The sequence below is a fragment of the Ambystoma mexicanum genome, chromosome 4q (assembly GCF_040938575.1).
Source record: "Ambystoma mexicanum isolate Mex_15411 chromosome 4q, UKY_AmexF1_1, whole genome shotgun sequence".
In the NCBI taxonomy this organism is placed as follows: domain Eukaryota; kingdom Metazoa; phylum Chordata; class Amphibia; order Caudata; family Ambystomatidae; genus Ambystoma; species Ambystoma mexicanum.
Genome location: NC_090928.1, coordinates 181,460,341 through 181,483,667, shown reverse-complemented (window position 1 = coordinate 181,483,667; position 23,327 = coordinate 181,460,341). Strand labels below are relative to the sequence as shown.

At 43.0% G+C, this 23,327-nt stretch overlaps 1 protein-coding gene across 2 annotated transcripts in view; it reads right to left on the bottom strand.

Annotated features, from left to right (window-relative positions):
* The window catches only part of RNASET2 (ribonuclease T2), a 522,081-nt gene that overhangs the window by 350,241 nt on the left and 148,513 nt on the right, over positions 1 to 23,327 (bottom strand). The window contains exon 3 of one of the 2 annotated variants that reach the window (XM_069607702.1): positions 11,693 to 11,753. The exons of the other annotated variant lie outside the window; for it this stretch is intronic. Coding sequence (XP_069463803.1) covers positions 11,693 to 11,753 — 61 coding nt within the window. The remainder of the gene's footprint in view (positions 1 to 11,692; positions 11,754 to 23,327) is intronic. 2 annotated transcript variants of the gene reach the window in all.

The window sequence follows — 23,327 nt, the reverse complement described above, 5'->3', positions numbered from 1 at the left end:
CAGAAAACTGGCGCTACCTCATGCTTTCATTTCACCTCTAGAAGTGGGACGTATTCAACTAGGTGACCCACATAGGGGTGAAAAAGTTGTTAATGAAAGAAGAGGGGTAAAGGAGTAGGGGGCTAAATCTAAAAAGATCTGGGATCTTCTACCAGGTATCACCACAGAAGTCTTTCAGAAGTTATCTTTGGCTGATGACTTCCTCTAGTAAAGAATTCCTTAAGGGTCGTCAGTTGGAATACGCAGGGCTCGAGTTCATTTAGGGAGAAGAATATGATGAGTTACATCTTTGAGGACCACAATGTCATTTTATTACAAGAGACATGGCTCCTTGAATCAGTGCAATTAGATGGCTTTATGTCTCTGTACAAGGGAACACAAAAATTGTCCATGTGAAGATCGTCAGGAGGAATGTTGACAATGATACGGAACTCCTGTACAACTCCGATAGAACAACTGCCGACAAAAGGGCAAGCTAATCTCGCAACAAGGTTTACATTTTTATCTGCGTTAGATTCTTTCTTCAAGACCCCAAGGGTGATAGCATATACTGGAGCCCTGCGCATTCCAACCTGACGGGTTTTCTGGAGGACTTACCCGATGTTTTGTCATATGTCTCCATAAATCATCAGAAGATAACATTCTGCTAGCTGGCAATTTAAACAGATAGTTTGAAGATGGGACCGGGTTAAATCCAGAGGTTAATTTCAGTTAGAAATGGATGTCTGTGGTCAGATTTCTTTGGTAAATGGAACCTCCACATGGCAAACGGTTCTATTAAGGGAGACATTCCTGCGGCCAAAACCTGGAGGAGCGGGGGGAGGTCATTCACTATTGACTACATCATAATGTCAGAACATCTATAAGCATACAGTAAAGAATGTAAAGTAGTGGACAGAGGGTCTAGTGACCACATTCCCCCCTCTCAATATCCTTTGATTTTCAAAAAGTATCCTGTGGAAAGGATATATGATAGACCAATCCTGGCAAATCAAAGTGGTAATCGCGTGCTCAGGTTCAGGCAAGATGGTATCCATTGAACAACAAATTGGATATACAAATGAAAAGCTTTGAGAATCACTTGACTCAATCATTAATCATTAAGCTCATTTGTGGAATCTCTTTGGGAAATATATGATATATATGATATTTTATTTATATCGCGCTCGTACACAGGTGTTTCAGAGCGCGACTAGGCGAAGGGAGGGGAACAGGGGAGAAGCAAAAACAACGATCTTACTAGGCCCAGTGACATTGAGAACGCAAGTGCATGGGGAAGAGAAAAAGGGGGAAAGTGCATGGGGAAGGGGAACAGGGGGAAGTGCAGAGCATAGGAGAGAAACAAAATAAATAATAAGTAAATTAATAATTAAATAGAGCGTTAGTGGTGGTAGTGCAGCCTGTAAGAGGCAAAGGTGCTAGGTTAGTCAGATAGGGTGTATCTGATAAGTGCAGAAGTAAAGCGGGTGGAGAACTATATGGGTACAGAAACAGGTCCCAGTGCAAGGGGTGGCCCGTAGGCAGTGCAGGAGGCTGGCAGGGTGAGCAGGTACCTGTGCCCGAAGGACAGAGGGTGGCCAGGTGCACAGTGCCAAGGGAAAAGGCAGATCAGCAGGGGAGAAGTGGGGCAAAGGCAGAAGCAAAGAGGAAGGTCTTGAGGAGCTTCCGGAACCGTAGATGGTTCTCCTAAAGTTTCAAGGTGGCAGGGAGGCAGTTCCAAAGGGAGGCCCTGGCCAAAGACAGATCTACCTCCAGCGCGTTTCTTTGAAAAACGACTGACCCTGAGAAAGTTAGAGGTGGAGGAGCGAAGGGCTCGCGAGGGGAGGTATTTATGGAGGGATAGTTGAAGGTATTTTGGACCGAGGGCCCAGAAAGCCTTGTGGACAATGCAAAGGGTTTTAAATGTAATCCTTACATCCACTGGGAGCCAATGAAGGGATTTCAGAGCTACCTATTAAAATACAGGGATTGGCATTTCCTAAACACCAGCATAAATACGATCAAGAAACAGCAGATCATAAAATAACTAAACCAAGAGATACGCAAATTACAACGTGAGGGGCGGCTCCAAGAGATGATGGTTAAGGAAATAAAATCACTCCGAAACAAGTATTGTTATTGAGTCCAACTCTAGAAATTTTTGGAACTTAATAAACACGCCTACCCAAAGAACGTTTATCTCCCAGTCCAATTGTATCAATGAATCGGTTTGGGTAAAACATTTTGTGACCAAATTTGAAGAACCTAACCCCACTATCTGTCGGTTAGGGAATAATCAGAAGTGGGAATTGACGATGGACGTAAAGCAGATTGAGGGGTTCATTTGTAGCTCTTCTAAATCAAGAGCAGCAGGGTCAAATGGCCTGACAAACAAAACCTTACGCAAATCAGCGAGCCTATGGTCCTCAATTATGCACACATTCTTTAATAACATCTTAAGCACTCGTAAAATCCCACCATCTTGGAGCACGGCACTAATAATCCCCATTTTCAAAAAGGTTGAGATATCTAGTCCAGCCAATTATAGACCCATAGCGCTGATGGATGTGGAAAGCAAAATATTTACAAGTCTAGTCCTAAAAGAGCTCGAGGACTGGGCGGAACAAGCCAATAGAAGACCGAAATTTCAAAAAGGCTTCCACAAGGCTCCACATCCTTGAATGGCATGATATTGAAGATTCTTTCCACTAACAACTTAAAACATAAATGTCTGTATGTGGCATGGATTGATCTCTCCTGTGCGTTTGACACCGTTAACGGGAGGAAGTTATGGTGCAAATTGAGGAACTGGGGCATACCACAGGGATTACTGGACATCATTATATATCTTCATGAGTCAACCTTTATTCAAGTGCGTCTGAATTTAGAGGGAGACTTATCTACAAAAATTCCAACGAAGAAGGGTGTAAGACAGGGGTGCATAGTTGATCCTTGTCTATTCAATAGGTTTATGGCTGGCCTGTGGAATTATCTAATGGGTCTTTCATTTGTACCGCAATCAATGGGTGATCAAAAGATCTGCGGGTTGGGATATGCAGACGATGTCGTCTTGGTAGACTGCACAGCGATTGGCCTGCAGATATTGATCCACGCATTTGCTAATTACGCCAAGGAAAATTATCTCTTGATCAATCCCACTAAAATAGCTCTGATGGCTTTCAAACCTGCCAAGGAAAGCGTCTTGAGAAAGTTTAGGTGGAGCCTTGATGACAAACTTCCGATAGTGAAGGAAACAAAATACCAGGGTTTCCAAATTAGATCTAAACCATCAATCCTAGCAATTGAGACCTATCTCTTTGGAAAAATCAGACAATTAGCAAGCAAACTGAAATCGATAATGCACAAATATTGCAAATTTGCTCTCGTTCCATTGCTCAAATTTTACAGTAGCAAGGTTGTCCCAGTGCTAATGTATGGGATTGAACTGGAAACTTTGATGGTTAAAATCAACTTGACTAGACTATAAGGTGGATTGTGGAAAAAGGTTCTTAACCTGCCACCCTCTTTGCCAATGTCCAGGCTGTGATATGAATTAGGTATCCAATCTTTAGGTTCTCAAGCCGTATGGAAAAGAAATGCATTATATAGGCTAATTTTGGTGCCAAAAAGAATTCCCTATATGAAGATGCCAAGACTAAGATGGCACCCAATACTAACATTTTCCTAAATGAGTTAAAGCAGGAGGTTCTGACACAATTAATAACCTGTAATCATCAGAAAGGGAATCGATTAAAATCCTGCAAAAGTGAAAAAAAGGGTGGCGGAGTAGGATTGGATTGTAACAAGGGCCTTGTATGTTGACAAGAAATGTTTGATTGCATGTTACCACTTGATAAACCTTTGGGTCATCTGCCAGCATATCTGCTAAGGTTTCCGAACCAACATTGGTGGGCTAATTTTCTGAGATTCAGAATGAATCTAGTGGTGACCAAAGATATGCTTAGGATGAGAAACAAAGGTCCGAAAAGTGATGGCACCTGTGATCGGTGTGATCTGAGGTTAAAACAAAATGTTAAACATTTGTTGATGGATTGCCCTGGTACCAGCGATCAGAGAAACACATACTTCTCTTGATTTACCCATAATACTCTTTAGTTGTAATCGGATGAATTTGGGTCACGTCTCTGGGAAGGGAAGGAGAAATTTATTTTGTTGGAAGTGCTGAGATTTCTAAAAGAGATTGAACTACCTAATAAGAGTTGAATGCTCATTGTTTCCCCGCATTTGATCTATGACTTGACTATTAGGAAGGGTGAGCTTGTTTGTTCGAGAATGAGTAAAAGTTTAATTGAACCCATTTTAAGATGTGAAGAAGTATATTGGAAGTGGGATGTATTTTGGCTTCTTTTTTATCTCTTGCTTGTTTTTCTTGTTTATTAATTCTTGTATATTTGTATATTTTTATGTTAATGGATACAATAGAAGATAATTGGTATAATGTATTGCAATTTGTGTCCTTTTGTTTGTGAAAAGTTATATCTTGACTAAGACACAATTCATAAATAATTTGTTTTTCCAGCATCCGTCAGCTGTGAAGCCCTGGTCTCTCTCCTCCAAGCTTTCCCCTTACTATTGATATCCGACATGCATCTTTTCAATATGGCCGCTGGACCCATCTCAGAATTTCTACTGCAGCAAGCTTCTATGTGACTCATCTACCTTGTGTTTCTGCGTATATAAATTTACTATTCATGGGGTTACTTATCTTCTTTGTATATATGATTTCATCTCACTCGTATACAGGCATACTTCAATTATATCTTAATTCATTAAGTATTCTTATATTGTTTCTGTGCATCATCATGTTTTCTCCTTATGACATCACACTGCACTTGTCAGATTTCCTTTACAGCTCTTCGATATTCAGTGGTGCCTGCAAATCTCCTGCTACCACTTTAGTTTGAGGGTACATTTGGGACGGTTATCCGCTTGTCTGAGTGCATAACGTCTGATGTACTCTATGCAGTATTGGAATGATACCTGGTGTCATGCACATTGTCTTCTTGTTCTTCATCCAACAAGTTGCAGGTGAGGGGGCGGGTTCCATCAATGGCGTACACACCTGCTTCTCTACATTCCCACTGTGGTGCTTTAACAAGTGAACCCATTCCATGGCAGCTGTAGGCAAAAATTAGATGCGCCAACATCCAAAGTAGAAGACTCACCACAAAAGGTAAGATAGAGCACATTTGTGGGAGAATAAATGAAGCAGAGCAGTATCCGAATACTATGGAAGCAGCTGATCAAGCCTTGGAAGCCACAAAGTCAGCACTCAGAAAGACACTGATATAGTTAAAGCGAAGGGGGAGGACCTTCAGAGTAGGTCACAAAGGAATGCCATTCAAATTGCAGGTATGCCTGAGACAGCCCAAACTGGAACCATGGAGCAATTCCTAGAAAAGCCATTACTAGAATTATTACGCAAACCAGCGGTTTCCATGCACTTCCAGATGAGAGTGCATTGCACGCTTGGCTTCAAACCAGCGCCTGGCCTCCCTCCTAGACCGATCATTGGCCAAGTATTTAATTACCAAGGTAGAAATCGGATTTTCAGGGCAGCGAGAGATAAAAGGTAACCTTCAATATCAACCATCTACAACAATGAGCTTTCCAAACATCGCACTTCTGTGCAGGCTGCTCAGACATCCTTTGAAGAGGCTGGAAAGATGCTCGGAGGATAGGGTGTTCAATACATCATTTGTTGCTGCCAAGTTGAAAAAAAATCATAATGGAAAGGAATCACTTTTACAGGACTCTGGAGGAGTCCGACACTTGTGAACACACGCATTCCAGTCTTATTGAAAGCCTACATAAAAAGGTTCCACGTTATTTGATATTTGGCATACTTGATTTTGCCAGAGATATATAGGCTATGCAGATTCCCAAATACAGATGTAGATTTTGTACCATTTGCAAAAAGTATCCTCCCTCATCTAGTACCAGTCGTTTCATATATTATTCTTTTTAATGATTTTCTTAAAGAGCAATGTAATGCGGAGGCTCAGGGCCCCGTTATCCCGCTCATAATGCTGGCAATCCATAGCGAGCGTTACTTTAACAAAATATTTTCTTCTTTTATCAAATGGTTGCTTCTTTTCCTTGGGTAGTTTACCAATTTGATACAGCTGATGTGCAAATTCGGGGTATTAATTCACAGGAAGTTGTGGGTGGTAGCCTATGGTTGGGTTCATGACTTATGTTGCACTGTTAAAATTGACCAAGCGATGCAGACCTGTAACAGAAAAACCAAAATCAGAGATTTGACGTGCTGAACACTATTTCTATAGGATGTGTAATTGATGGCCCTGCAAGTGTCAAGCAGTAACACAGAATGTGAGGGGCATAAACAAACCCTCCAAGGCTAGGCGTATTCTATCCTACCTTAACCATCATTGCATCAAATTGATATAATTGTAAGAAAAGCACATAGTGGAGCTACTTTTTACTCCCCAGGCAAGTGGTGCCATACTAATATAGCAATGCGATATTCCCTAGGTAGATTTGCGAATGTGTTTAGCTGTGTCTTTTAATTGAGATGTATAGCATATTGTAGAATATGTAATGGACAAAAAGGTCAGAGTTTGCATCCTGCCCACTAGCTAGATTTGCTGCGAGCTAAGGACTGGCTCCTGTTTCCCCATTGATAGCTCCTGCTTAACAGGTGATGCCTGATCTCCAGGAGCTGTTTTTTGCTTCTGGTCAACAAATCCTAGTTCACTCCCTGCACTATTTAGCGACTCAACCACTTTTTCCTTGCCTCTCCACGACCTGTTGGGAAGGGTGGTGGCATTGTGATCTTCTCAATATGGCTCGCACCACTGCCCCCCTCTGACATGGTCTTCCTCTTTTGCCTTTGAGAGTTACCCTCCTTCCCCATTATTTAATAAGGTCCTCGAGTAGGTGGTCTTCAACCAGATCAAAAAGTACTTTGCGGAGAACAGCCTTGCAGACTCACTTCACTCTGGCTTACATAGCACACACGCTACTGAGAGTGTACACATTCTTGAGCGTCTCCAACTTTCTATGACGTGGACCACTCCAAATGGTCTCCTATTCCCTTCCTTTTTGACTCCTCTACTGCCTTCAAAACTGTTTGATCATAACGCTCTCCTCTCTCCAGGACCTTGGGTTTTGCTTGGATTGTCTCCTACCTGTAAGGTCGTTCCATTGAAATCTCATGCACTCTAAATCCTCTGTCCAAGACCTTATCCCTGCCCCAGCCCCATCCAAGGATCAGACCTTGGACCTCTGCTCTTATCCCTCTATGCCATTATTCTAGGAAGACTCAATCTAGCCCTTTGGCTTTCACAGTCACCCCTTTGCTGAAGACACACAAAACGTGTACTCCTTTCCCTCCTTCACCCCCCACCCATGTTGAAAATGATAACCAACTTCAATTGGTCAATGGATGGCTCTCTGCTGCTTCATACTGCATTATTGAAAAATTGAAGTAATCCTTTTTGTACCTTCCAACATGATCTTTATCCTCTTCTCTCCATACTGCCTGACCTTGTTCCCTTGCCCAAGATTCGCAACCTTGGGCTCCCTCTTTGATCGAGATCTCCAACGGCAACAATTCATCAGTAGCACCACCTTAACTGCTAATACTAAGCTTTTTCAACATTCAAAGTGTGTCCATTTTAGATGGAAGTCTCTAGACAAGAGTACATGAAAATAAAACAACATACAGAAGGCTCCCTTATGGTGAGCACCCTGGTGTACGTCTGTTCTCCTGGGATGCAGCTCGGAGGGAAGCTGGAAGAGGACATCAGAACCGTTTGGAGTTAAGTTTGGAGGAAAGTGGTGGGGGTGTGTGGAGTAAAGCAATTGGGAGGGTGATAACTCCGCAGGAATAGACCAAGGGAGGCAAAAGACAGACCTTGCGGGGGAAGGAAGGGCTTCTCGGCTGTCTTTCACAAAGTCTGCCTTTTGTTTGCTGGGTGTTGACCCCGAATCTTCATTTCTTACTTACCAGTCTACGAAAACTAATCTCCACCCCGTGCTCAGCAAACTCGATTACTGATTGTCTAAAGAGAGGAAGACCAAGAAATAAGCACAATGTTCTCAACTTCGCTACCCCAGGCTCTCTACAATCTACCCAAATCGTCCCCCACTTTCTACTCCCAAAACCATGCCCGTCTCCTCTGCCTGCAACTGTTTGCTTTTTTGAAGTTCCTTCTCCTAGCCTGCAAAGACATCAATGGTCTTGCTCTTCAGTACCCGTCTGACTGTTTCTCTGTTTACTCACCATCTCATTCTCCCCTCCTATGCACTCTACCTCACTGTCCCATGCCCCCTGTGCCTCCTTTCTTCTGCTCTTGCCCTACTCCACCCCACCCCCTCCACTGAAACCCACTGCCCAAACTGTGGATCTCAAAGTTCAGCTTAAACTTCACTAATATGCCAATGAGGGTGGTCCCTCTCAACCACCCCCACCCCATCTTCCCTACCTGACAATATCACTCCCTCCAGTGGCACGTACTAATGTGATTGTGTATATTTGCACGGTACTAGTCTTTAGTTTGAAACACTTGCCAAACTATTTAATATTTCTTTTATAAGTCACCCGCTTATTTTGTTTGGTTGATTGTCTGCCCTACTTTGTTCACACCCTAAAACTGGTACAAGCTCACTTCTGGTATCCTTCTTCTATCTGTAAATGAGTAATTGTGCAAGTCATTTCTGTTCAAAATCGTCATCTTTGTTCAAAAAGAAATCTAAATGTCAGTCATAAATGCCCTTAGATCCCTCCCCCTAATTTAGTTAATAAAATACTAGCCAAAATGCTTACAAAGTGATGAACCTTTCTGCCGCAGACAATACTGCGAGACATGCCCATGTTTATACAGGGAAGATCTACTTCAATGTGATTGGACCCTTATATCCCAGTCATAGCCATGTTATTAGATGCTGGAAAAGTATTTGATTCAATGGCCCTTCATTTTGACAATGCCGAATACAATTGGGGTAGGGTAGGCAAAGATTTTATAAATTGGCCCTGGCTATTAAATTGTAAACCACTGTCAACATTCTCACAAATGGCACTACATCACAACCAATATTCTTAACCTGAGGGACAAGGCAAGGGTACACTTTGTAGCCCTTACTTTTTTGCCCCAATCATTGAATCTTATGATGGAATTCTGTATGAGAAATATGCTGATCAAGGGCTCTATTTTTGCAACTGAGATGTAGTGATACTCTAGGGACAGCACTATTCGTTATGGTCTACAAAACAAAGCGATGACGTTGGCCAGGTCTATGATAATTATTAAAATGGCTGTTCTTTCAAAACACTTCCATCTTTTCACAAATATACCCTTGAAATTACCTAGTTCAAGACCTGTTCTAGACTACACAATCAATATAATCACACTCAATAGGATGCTCATCTTTAACTAAAAAGGCTGCCAGGAATTTACACGAACGAATAATAGTGAAGAAACTGAAATCCTTAGGCCCGCTCCCGCTAGAAAATCTATGGCCATGGAGACTTCCTCACTTGACTAGATTGAGAGTTGGGTAGCACTACAGGCGACCAACCACAAGATTCTATATATGCCAATTAGGTGTGACATGAAGCCCAGATGAACTTCCTTTTTTATATCACAGTATTAACACACATTACACAAGCCACTAATACTCATGGAGCCACCTCCTCACTGTGCAGTTTGGGAATGTAATAGAAAGCACAAAGCTTGCATGTTTTAGAGGATATGGACTTCAGCCTTCGGATTCTAGATCGAAGCAGAGATATGTAGCCAAACCAAGAATACCTCATTGAATAGTAACCATTGTTTCCAAATGTAAATTCCTCCATTACATGTGCTATACTCAAATGAAAATAAAGTGTGACCCTACAAGAAGTGCAAACAAGAAGAAACTGGCTTCGTTTGGACATTTATGAAGTACAATTACAAAAGAATCTTTTCCCTGTGAACCTCTTTGCCGGTTGTGCTGTAACCAATCAACTTTGACTGATCGAGCATTGTGGTTCTTCCATTACCGATAGCACACATATAGAAATATACTGGATGCTTCTGACCGCAGTCACAACATGGTCCAAAGAAGTGGAATGGGTGAATGAAATAATTCACAGTATGTTTCTTCGATCTCCCATTACGATCAAAAAAACGTATGGGTTGTTTTTCAAAGGTTTTTAAAACACCCTGCACAGTACCGCGTCTGCACCTAGTGCAAGCTGGTTTGAGACAGAATGGTAACATTTATCTGAGCATGTTGCAATTTATGTTATATATGCTAATATCTTTTTATAAAATGATGTTAATCTCTGTATTTGTCATAATTGACACTTTATTAAGGCCATACTCTAATCACATTTTGAGATTTAATGCTAGATCAGATATAAACAAGTTTATAAAGAAAAAATGATGCATTTAATCATCCCAAAACAGATGCAGTAGTAGACATTTCTTTGCGCTTAAACTAGGACTTGCCTTTTTAGTTATTTAGGTGGCGCCGCAAGAGCTGCCTAAAAGCCCAAACTATTTTCGTGGGTTGTGAAGCAATGACACAGATGGGATGTGAGGAGGGGGGGGGGACACAGCATGTGGTTGTTTGGCTTTTAACCACCCACCCAGTTAGCAACCATGTCATGCTCGTCGATGGGGCGACCCAACCCAATGGCAGAACCCACTTGCCCAAAACCCAAACCCCTTAGATCTCTGAGCAGCTTTCTCAAAAGTAATGGATTAACTGCAGCTTTTAACCAGCTAGGTCCAAAGAATGCTCCTTTGTATGTTGGCACCACAAAGGATCCTGTGCACGGCTCTGCGACCCCACCACACCCCTCCCCGTTGCTTTTTCGGAAGGGTAAACACCAAGCTCTCGATCCTCTTCACTTTCTCAATTGCCTGACCGACTAACCTGCTCTCTCCTTCCAGACATGCCCTTGCGTGTGTGCAATGCAGGGCGAGAGGTGGCACATTACACGCTGGAGGAGTCGTTTGGAACCTCATCCTTCACGCAAATGTTTTGCTCGTCCACCTTCTCCCAGAGACCTACAAGCCCCAACTTTCCTCAAACCAGGCTGTGACAATCCTTCGCTACTGAAAGACAGCCTATGCAATAATTTCAACTTCCTTCTACTTATGTGGGTCTTTTCTTTCTTCCCGAAGACTTGTAGGTAGGGTGCCCTGGTGCAGTTCAACCTTGCACTACTGTCCCTCAATACCTGCAAAGCAAGGTTATGTCGCAATTTTTCAAAGTTCAAGTTGGTTTGAAGTACATTTTTTTCCATTCTAAACTTCTTTTCGCCACATATGTACACTTAATAAAGTTAAATTGTTATTCTCATCTACCATTTACTTTCTCACCTTTCGGCAGGCCCCACGCCCACATTTAAGGGGACATTTGTTTGCAACTAACCTTACAAACCTTTTTTTGCAAGAGGAAGGGAGCTTTGATTACCACAACTCTAAAGCAAATCACCAGTGAAGGGGCACACAATGTACTGCACGTTTGAAAGATAAACCACCAAGCCCAAAAGCGTTGGTTGCATACTTGTACATTTGCTATGCCACAATAAGACAATTGTGACATTAACAAAAGAGACAAAGACCCTCAGTGACAGGATAAACAACTCCATGTTTGTAAAAGGTTTACACTCAAGAGCAGCAACACAGAACAGGTTTCAGTTTCTGGGATGAAAGAGGGTGAGCGGGAGTCTCACCTTGCACACACTCACTGGCCAGTGGTGAGTCAAAACCAGCTTTTTCCATTCATGACTGCTTCTAATAATTAGATAAAACAATAGGTTATTCAGACATTTTCGAGGAAGGCAGCTTCCAAACAAAAACAGCAGTGTGTTAAACCAATTACAATATTTTCCAAACCAGGGGTAGCACTCGGCATGGATCACAGAGTTAATGCTGCCCTCAAGTGACAGTACCAGAGTGTCTCATTTGAAAAAGAGACGTAAATCATAAAGAGGTAGGATACACGGCCGAGCATGCCAAGCACACATGGTACGGCAATGCCACACTTCAGCACTAACCCAAGTCAGGGCCGGGGCAAAGCGGTCCTAGGAAATTAAAACTCCTACGATGAACAATGTAAGGTGAAAGTGGGTCTGGGGAAAAGTTGGACACGGGCAATGTAAGCGGGCCATGTCAGAACGCCACTGAATATCCATGATCATTTAGTGACAGTCTACCAATAATAACAGACAAAACATGTCCAACTAAGCAAAGTGCAGTCTAGGCAAGTTCATGTGCAGAAAAAAAGACTGACTAAAATTAGACTTCAATTTAGGAACTAGGAAGTGCACGTGGCATTGGTGAACAAATACATTAATATGCTGTGACACAAATATAGCACTTTATCTGTAGGAAAAAATAAATAAAACTTATTCACGTCTGAATTACTAAAGAATCAAATACCCGGGAAGACATTTGCTAGTTTACTGAAGGCTGGGCAAGTTGTGTCTTTGAAGCAGTCCTAGAAATCGAGAACTATTTTGCTGGAAACTAAACTGGGCTCCTGGCGTGTGTATTTTAGAACCCCACATTAACATCATGAGCAACTCCTCATCCAGGTGTGGCCTAGTCACACTCCCACAACCCCATTCTTTCTCCATACCTTCACTCACACAAAACTACATGCTCTGCTCATTCTCAGCCACGCTCTGTACAGCTCTGATGCTTTGTGCATGGTCAAGGATGTCGAACACAATCAACCATGCCCCTATATGCTTAAAACATGGTCAGAACAACCATGCCCCTATATGCTTAAAACATGATCAGAACATGGTCCAAGTGCACACCCTCAGCAAAGCCTTCCCATTCTTTAGTGGGGTGGAGGGAGACTATGCAAGCACATGGAAACGAAGACTAATCTTGATCATGGAGTAATGGCAGTAATGGTGTGAGCAGCAAAGTGGATTCTCCTTTCAGAGCCTTCCAACGGCTGAGTGCGGTATTAGCTGGCACGTCTGACCGTGTGCTTCATCAAATCATCCTCACATGCCCCCACTTTTTAACGGAGAAATTTAAGCAATCCAACTGCAATTTACAAATTTTGATTTGGGTATTTTATTTTTTCTTTTATAGGTGTATTAGCTAAAACCAGGAATAGAAAAAGCTAGGAAAATAGTTGTTCCTGTAAATTGCAGTCCATACACCACCTCAAGTATTTAATTGATAATAAGCTAATTCTAAAACAATCACAAAATAAAAAGGAAAAACAGTGGAGTTCTCTTGAAATTGGATTTTTTCCAAAATGACTGCAAAAGAAGGTGAGCACGTGAGTGAAACAGAAACGTGTCAGGAGTAGCCGGATTCGACCGTTCTGGACTTCATGGTCCATGATACACCGCGGCATAAGCACTGCAATTCATCCAAGATGGCCGACAAGTCAGAACTGTTGCGGTCTAGCCTTTGCGTGCAGTCGCCAGCTTCCTAGAAAACCGGGACGCCCCCGCGGCTCCGTGCGTCTCAACTCTAGCCCTACGAGTTACTAGACGTTGTTCGAGTTCGCTCTCTGCATTGCCGTGTATTTCTATCTTCCTTCTTTGTTCCTGGAACCCTCTCCCTTCCAATCCTTACCTTCCTATACCTTCCTTCCTGGATTCATTGACATTTGTTCCTGGAATTCAAACGCTACCGGCTTGGCAGCCGTCTTCCACACTGGAACCCGAGGACTCGCGTTCCAGCCTGTACAAGTCACGGTCGGTGAAAAAGAAAGAAGCCTCATCCCAGAAGAAAACAAGCAAGGAGAAAAAGGTGAGAAAGAAAGAGGCTTTTGACAGAACGGAGTACAACGAAGAAATTATTGTGGGGCAGGAGAAATTCGACGCACCCTACCTACAAGTCTTCGGGAAGAAAGAAAAGACCCACATAAGTAGAAGGAAGTTTGGGGAACCTGTGCCAGGAGATTAGGAAGAGGAAAAAAAAAAACACTCTTCCTTATACCTGCTAAAGTTAAGAGTGTGGAGGGCCGTAAGGTTATGAGGTGAAGTGACACAGATAAGCACAGGAACCCCATCCAACTGTGAGTCTGTTTGGCCGTCAGCTTTTGCCAGTCCTAAAACATGCAAACAAAGAGCATGCAAAGTTACTCAGACACAGCAAGGTTTGGGGATGAGATTAAAGAGTCCAGTGGTCTAAGACTATTGCCATTTTCAAACTCTGCCCTCGAGAGAAAAACGCGTATTCAATTAACTAGGATTGGCTAAAGAGATACCCTACCAAAGACATAATTTGAGAGTCATCAGGAAAATTCAGTCCAACAGTCAAAAATTACAAGTATGGCCAGATAGTTATGCCTGTGGAAAAAAGTATAAACTATTTTTGGAGTGCATATAGTTTTACATCTTTTACACGTCATAACAAAAAAAAAAAGAAAGTTACACAGCAAAACAAGTAAAATTCCATCCTGATTCACAAACACATTTGGCAAGCTATTCAGCAGCAGGAGTGGAAAAAAATAGGATCTAAAACCTTATAGTTCTCCTTCATTACCAGTGCAAGAGGACTTTCCTTACAACATTTAGAATCTAAAATACGAAAATCTAGAATCTACAAATCCTTTCCCACATTTAATGATTATATGTGAATATAAACAATTAATTCTACCATCTGTAAATTGATGCTTTGCAAAGACAGTATTTCCATTGTCTCCTTGCAAACTCCCATGAAGAGAGCCCCATCCAAACTTTCCCATCATTGGCACGTGACTTCAGCTGCTCTATTGAGCAGGTTCACCCTTTTGCTACCTCAGGGAAAAGGCAGGCTCAGGGATATGCACATTAACTTACGATTAGTCAAAAAAAAGGACACCTTCTACATTCATCTTATTAGATAGGGGTTGAGGAGTGCCTGCAACATTTTCTAGGTCTGCATACACTACACAAGAAAATCGATCATCGCAAGAATGTGTGTGACAAATCATCTTTATGAAACGAGAGCTATTGAACCATCCTTGTAAGAAAGTTCAGTGGGCATATGCTGTAGAGACCTATGCGCAACAAACAGATCTGCGGTTCAAGCATCTTTCTTTGCGGGATTAATTTTAGAAGTGCAACATTTATGTGACATTAGCACAAGTTGATAGACCTTGACCTCCTCTGAGCCAATCAGAATGTTTAGAGTGAAGTCAATAACTACCATAAGTACACAGCATTGGTGTGTCCAAGGGATACAGGTAACATGATTGGCTCGTTTCCGAGCCATACCACGGTGTAATCCCGTGGACGCACCTACGTGCCTGCGTTTGTTCCCGGAGGGGGGGCATGGCAGCCCCTTAGCCAATGAAGAGGCTTGAAACCGGGCAATCCCCGCTCCGAGCCTCCCCAAGGCTGGAGGTTGCCTTCATCCCCCGCCGGGGACTCTGGTACTTTTTTTTTTTCCTCCACCCACCTCCCCGCCCTCCCAACCCCACTTACCTTCTTTTTTCAGCTTTTCTCAGGAACGAACGCGCTGGGAACACTTCTGTTCCCAGCATGTGCGCTCCCGATGGCTGCCATGGAAAGGGAAAACAGACTAAGTTTTCCGTTTCCCTGCGGCATTTTTTTTTTTTTTTCATATCTTCCGAAACACAGTAGCGTTTCAGAACAGAAAAAAATGCTATTAGTACCCCGGTCTAACGGGCCAGGGTACTAACCTCCTGCAATTTTCAGGCAAGATTCTTTTCAACAAGACACTTCCTCTGTGGAAGGCCTAATTGGCTACAACATGCCATTTAACATACAAAAGAAAGAAAGTTTAAGCATTGGAAAATGCTTTCACTTTCTTATAGAGCGACCGTTTGCCTTTGCATGACACCTAATGTATGCTCAAGTTAAACCTGTTTCAGTTCAACCAAACTGAAATTAAAATGCTAAATGCATGAAGACAACTACAAATTAAAACTACAATTAATTTACTTCCTCGTTTTACCCATTTACTTTACCTGCCCGAGAGCTGCAAATGAGTAACAAGAAAGACATTGGCAGCCACATGAGGGACAAGTGAACTGTTTTTAAGGTCCAGTGAAGTAATTCCAGTGGGCAGAAAGGTGTCAATGAGGGCAATGAAGGTTTCTAGCCCGGTACACACATCTATGTGTCTTAATGTGTGTGCAGGCCATTTAGACTGGCTGTCGTCCGAAAGAGGTGTTGCAAAGTACACTGAAGAGTGCTGGGGAAAGGGATAATTACTTGCATTTAATCAATGTGATTTTTACATCTTATATATTAAAGAATGGAATTTAAGTTTAAAGGAAGCCTTAGGCCAGGTATAGTAACGGACTGATTGACTTCTAGGAACCTAATATACTCCCTTGCATCAGACTATCTGGACCTCCAGTGCCCAGATAGTCTTGCCTGGCCTGGTGGTTCGATACAACTCAAGTCCTGTGGTCCGGCGCTCGCTTTTCAGCCGATTTCAGTAGGCCTAGTGGGGGCACTCGTCATCTCATTCTGAATCTCCCTGAGCTTATACCAATGACGGCTGTCAGACCCTACACCAATAAGGCATCGAATACACAGTAGTCTTTAAACTCTGTGCTGCTGTTCCACTCCCCGGCTACCTACAGAAAATATCAGTAAATATAGCGAGGCTGACTTTTCTCGAAGCTAGGTCCGGCACTTCATAACAAACGCTCACCGGCCTGATGCAACAACTCTTATTCCATTAGCTTCAGGAATGTTTGAACGATCCTGCCACTGTCCATGGCTTAGCTTTGTGGAGGTCTCTCTACCTTTGTCCTATGTACCTTTTTGGGCCATAGAGTGCACTTTACAGATGCAGACCCTGCATCCAACTCTTGCAGGTACCAAGAGCGGCTACCATGTTCAAAAGTGCGGTGCAAATGGGTCCTTCAGGGATTTGAGGTTATAATAATAAAGTATATCTCAAGCCTAAACCCAAGACCAAGGAGAAAAAGCGAGCCACTATAACCCTACAACCACAGACAGATGCCACTCTGCATTGCAGCACATCAATCTACTACCGATCAAGAAAATCAATCCATGAGGGCACCGCCCCTTAGAACACATCACAAACCCGAACCCTAGAACAAGACGACAAAGCAAACAACCGCAATCCTACAAGAAACAGGCAAATCTGGAAGTATCAAGCCACAATGAACTCCATAACGCTGCACAACTCAGACCCGATCAAAAGCAATTACCAAAACAGCACAGTGACACTGACATCACCGAGGCGCAACATCATCTTAACCAGAGACCAGGAAAATAACCAACCCAGAAGGGCACCCTTTCCTGGAATATACCACAATCTGATTCCGAATCCAAAATAAAAGTTACAACCTACAACCACAGCGAGCCAGATGCCACTGTATCTTGCAGCATCTTGACCTACCACTGACCTCAGGAAAAAAAGCTACAGAAGAGGGCACCTACCCCGGAATACACTACAAACCTAAATCCAAGACTTACAGACCACAAACATGACAATATAAAAGAAGGGCAAAGAAAAAAGAATGGAGGAATAGAAATCGGAAGGCAATCGCACCCCTGTGGGACCACCTACCAGAATTCACAACACCTCAAACTCCCCACCATCCATAGGTTTAGTGGTCTAAACGGACCAAGACAAGAACAAAAACAGAATCCATCTCCAGCTACCTCTCCACATACGATCATACCTCAATGGAAAACAAATAACCCACAAGCAAGGACCCGAACAATCCTGGACACCAACAGACTACCAAACCGCACACCATAACACACAGAACCCACCAACTCTACAGACATTTCCGGAAAGACCAAGAAAAATAAAAGAAAAAACAGGAAAATCAGAGCTAAGCTAGAATCTCTAACCATCTACATCCCTTACATAACCAGATACTGGAAAAAAGACACGCACAAACAACCCACTACAACAAAACAGCATAAAGAACCCCACCGCTCAATTTAATTGAAATCCTCAACAAAGAGACAGAGGCCCCTACAACACAATCAGCAAATAACAGTCTGATCCAAGAGAGAATCTCAGGGGAAAAATAAACGAGAAACACCACCGTGACCAAGACGCAGGAAAGGATATGCAACAATAATAAACAAGGAAAATCACACACTCTGCACTGCAGCCTACTCAACGTAAGATCCATGGCCAAACAAAACAGAAATGTATGACCTAAGCGAGGGCGGCACCAATGCACTCTTCTTCAAAGAAACATGGCTATCGGACAATTACAAAACAATCGCTCACAAAGCCAAAACAGACAACTTCAAACTACATTCCATCCAACAGAGAAAACTGAAGACGAGCCAGAGTAGGAGGAATCGCAAAGCGCACAAAGACCACATCTGAACCACACCACTCTTCCAACTGCCACAGAAGACTGAATCTCTCCTAATTCACATCAAGCTTAACGACCGAGCCAACCTATTTTTTCTCCTGATCTACAGACCGCCATCCTATAAACCCAACTTTGCAAAGAAGCTCACCGATGCCATTACTAACCTCTCCACTTATTGGGGACTTCATCTGGTTCAAAAGAGAAAACAAATACCAAAGCCAACTCACTCAGAACCCTACAGGAAACCCTCCACTTCAAACAAATAGTGTGTAGAGGAGGTGCCAAGCTCGATTCACACTCCAACCGCCCATTTTGTAGTACCCGGAACATTCACACCGAAATATGTGACGTATGAGGAGCAAATAAACCAGCAGAGAGCTGCAGTTGGGCTCTGTCCAGTACCTATCAGTAGAACAGCACCTGTTGATGTACCGACATACAAGAAAACCTGGGCAGCAAGGTACCCATTGAGAAAATCTTTGAGACAGAATGACGATTGTCAGAATGCAATACCTAAAGAAGCTAAAAAGATACTAAAGGAAGACGAATGGTGATGTCACAAGAACCCGGACTGACCCACATACAGAAGATATGACTACCTATGAATGATGAAAAGAGACGAAACACCATGGATAAGTGACATGCTGAGCCTAAAGTAAAATAATTGATGTCAAAATGCTAAACATTATGCCATATGCGCTATGAAGATATTCATTTAGTTTAAACATGTACATATGCAAGGAACCGCAAGAAGCAAGAAATTGTGAGGCTTGCTTATGCTTAGTAGTAAAATAGATTGAGGCAAGCCCCACCTATATATATATATATATATATATATATATATATATATATATATATATATATATATATATATATATATATATATATATATATATATATATATATATATATATATATATATATACCTCAAAAGGAGCACTTTAGTATACTTCCTCTATGCACAACAGCAGAATCAACCAAAGGTTACTAAAGGTCACAAAAAGGAGAGCTTCACGGCAAATAAATCAAGAATTAAAGAGGGAGAGAAACTCAGACGAAGGCAAATCGGGCCAAGAAGCAAAGGTCGTATCGGCTGAAATAGACTGACAGTGGGTACAATTTATGAAAAGAAGAACAGAGTATCCTGTTCAGAAAGGTCAAGATAAGCCACAGATGGCTGGCAGAATTAAATCAAATACACAAATTGTATGAAGAATAAGACGATTTCATGGTATCGAAATCACTTGACCAGATGAGCAAGAAGGGATGAAACTTTCACACCTACACATGGACCTGCACCATGCAGAGATGTCTTAACTTTTCCAGACCAAGAAGCAGTCTCGAGGCCGACGACAAAGAAATAATTGGCACATGACCACTGAGGTGATGACTGATTGTAGCAATAATTGGAGGGAAGCTGGGGGTGCAGACGAACTCCCTGCACCTGGCTGGCTATTCTGCACGCTGCTAAGCAAGTGAAAAAGTATGAGAGGGGTCGATGCCAACCCAATCTTAATGGACCAAGTAATCTAGTGTCCTATAGTTAGTCTTAATGACGTCTACAGTAGCCATTTTGAAAGAAGGGCTTAGATGCCCCACCTGACAGTGTTTATCCAATTGTTACGCTCACCTGTTTCCACGGGGGCGCCACCCAGCAATCGGGGTCCAGGTATCCCTCCCTGCGATGTCCAGTAGTGACCAGCGCAAGATTCCTGCCAGAAATACAGGTAAACAATGTTCAGGACCGGGCAACTGGGATTAACAGCCTACCACCACCCACTATGTCTGCGGCCCCTCTGGGCTTCCTCTCACCTTGTTCTTGATGTTGGCGGGTACTCTGTCCTGCTGTCTCAGCAGGGGCGCGTAGTGCTTTGCGGGCAATGGCAGTCGAGTTACTTCACTGATGCCGGCCCGACGGGAGTCTTTCAGGTAGGTCTTATTGCTTGGTGTTTTGCTGTCCTAGCATGCCTTCTGGAATTAACAATGTCTTTTTCTCTTCCTTAGGTATGTGGAAGTCCAATTTGTGGCGAAGATTGGATTCGGGGTTCGCTGCTAAGTATTAGCGTTTTTTTGAGTACCTTGACGCGGCGAGTAGGCACTTTACACAGCGCTAAGGTGCCTTGCCTTTGCTGACCTGTTATCTTTTATCTTCACAGGTCGCAGTGCTCCGTCGGAGTGTGGATTTCCAGAGGTGTTGCTGAAAGAAGTGCGAGTGGCAAGGTAAGCCTTTTGGCGGAGTTCGTTAATTGTGCAAAATGTCTAATGTTTAGTCTCTCCCTTTCTGCAGGTCCGTCGATCGAAGGAGCGCTGGTTCCAGGATACCTGTCGGAAGAGCTGAGGACCGCTAATGATGAAATTCAGGTAAGCTGCAACCTTTTCTAACAATGTCTTCTTTCTTTTTCTGCAGATGCTGTTCCTCCGAGGTTCGTGGCTGAAGCTGAACACGGTGAGCGTCACGTTGCTGAATTGCAAACTAACGCGAAGCGTGTCAATCCAGTCGGGCGTGGTTTAAATAGCTTCAAGAAAGAAGTCCAGGTAAAAGAGTTCCAAGGTACCACATCCAAACCATCTTTCTGCAAGCCAGGTTCCAAGAAGCCTGATTCTGTGGATGCTTCCACCTTGAATGACAGTAACAAAAAGTTCCCAAGCACAAACTCATTAAGTATGAGCCTGGCCCCAAGAAGGCCTAAGTTTGGATTTAGTGGGGACTGGGGTAAAGGCTCCTCCTGGCCCATAGGTAGGCCAGGGGGGCTTCGGGGTGAGGGTCGTGACACCAATCCCCACTCCCCGTTACCATATACAGATATAGTGCCTATATTAAAGTTACCTTCCTAGAACCAATAGAGTTGCATACTAAAGTTTTAAGAGTTACACGTCAGTGATGAGAGTTTTTGTCTTAAATACTATGCTTTTGCTGAAATTAATTGGAGTTGAAGCGAGAAGGAAGATCGAGCGGTTGCTGATATACATGAACTCCACGTTTTTTGTACTCGTCATCAAATGGACTCCCTTTGCCAAACTATCGAGTTGTCATTATTGATTTGATGTGAGAGTATTAATCTGCATCCCCATCCATCTCGAGGGTGCTCGCTGCTCATCTTCAAGTGCTGTTGGGAAACCCCCAGTCCTATGGGCCGGCTGGGGTCCTACTGCACAAGTGAACAGACCCACCCATTGTGTAGGACACACAGGCTACATTTTCTGGAGTGATGGACTCTCAACCACTAACCCGCCTGTACCTATCATATGGATCATATGACCACCACTTGATCCCACTCACCATCAAAATCCCAAACCACATAATGCCCAGAAACGCAATGGGCCTCATTACACGGTAGGCGGTAAGGGTTTACCGGTACCGGTATTTTACCGGTAAACCCTTACCGCCTTACTACGAGGTCCCTTTGCGGGTTGGGGAATTTAACGCCTGCTTTTTGCAGGCATTAAAAACCAACCCGTAAAGGGACCAGGGAGCTAATTACGGTACCACAATTTGCGGTACCGTAATTAGCACCTTCCCCATTCCCATAGAGCCCTATGGGACAAAAATGGGAATGGGGAAGGGCAATGGGGGAAGGGGGAATTACCGCCCCACCAACCTTGGAATAGGGCGGTAATTCCCCTTTCCACCAAGGCGGTGCCGCTATTTTACTGCTAATAGCACCTTGGTCCACCGCCATCCGTGTAATGAGGCACAATAACCTGTGCTACTAACAAAATAAATTGGTAGAGTCTTGACCTGGACACCCTAAGAGAGCAAACGGAAATCAACCGAACCGAACATCCCCCAGCTGAACAGAATGACTCCAGACTCAGCAGAAGAAAGGAAGACACCTGGATCACAGAGGCCCTAGAGCAATTGGCACCTATAAAACACATCAAAGCCACTGAAACCAAAATAAAATGGCAGCATGATGGTTCACAGAAGAACTGAGAGAACTTGGAAAAACAAACTTCAAACTGGAAAAACAAACAAACAATGGAGAAACCATTCCAAGCATTCGTGCAATAAAAAATTCCGATGACAACCCCAAATGTACAACTCAATGCTAAAAGCAAAAAAAAAAGAAAAAAAAAAAAAAAAAAGCACACTCCACCACAAGAATCCAATTGGCAACAACCCCACAAAAAGAAATATTCAAAATGATCAAGGAAAACAAAAACCCAAACTCCTGCGACAAATGGGTTGTAGCATCACAATCGCTATATGACATCTCAAACCACCGAAGAACAAAAAATAGACCATCAAAACAAGGTGTGCAACAATAAACAAATTCTGAACCACCTGAAACCAGGGCATCACCAACCACCACAACACAACGATTTGAACCTATTAACGAAGAAACCTTCAAGAAACTAATAAATTAGACCAATCTGGCCACATGCCATAGTGCCCCATGCCCACCAGGCATTTTCAAAGTAATACTCAACCACAGAACATCAGCATCATACTTCTGTATACTAATGAACCCATCCCTAAACACAGAATAGTACCTAAAACGTTCAATCAGCATACATCAAGTCCCTCCCAAAAAAAGAAACGTGAATGCAGAAGACCCCACCAACTAGAGACATATATCGAACCTACACTACCCAGCAAAACTACTTGAGAACCACATCAACAAAACACTACTCAATCATGTAGAATGTAACGGAACACTCAACCACTCCTACGTCGGCTTCAGACCCATGAGAGGAACGAAATCCCCATTCTATCCATATGGGACAACCTAAAAATAAAAACGCAGACAACTGCACCTGATCAGCCCTCATACTACTAGACATATCAGCCGCCTTCAACAAACTTAGACACACAACACTAATCCAGAGACTGGAGGAATGCAGCATTAAAAGGCTTCGCTCTCCGATGGCTAAAATCTTTCCTCACCAACCGAACTGAAGGAACATATAGACCGCCATTTACATCTAACACCAAAAATATTAGCTGCAGCCTAACACAAGGATCTAGCCTTTCCCCACTGCTTTTTAACATCTTTAAGTCCTCCCTAATGAAAATCATTGAAACCCATGAACTGACCACCTAAAACTAAGGAGACGATATC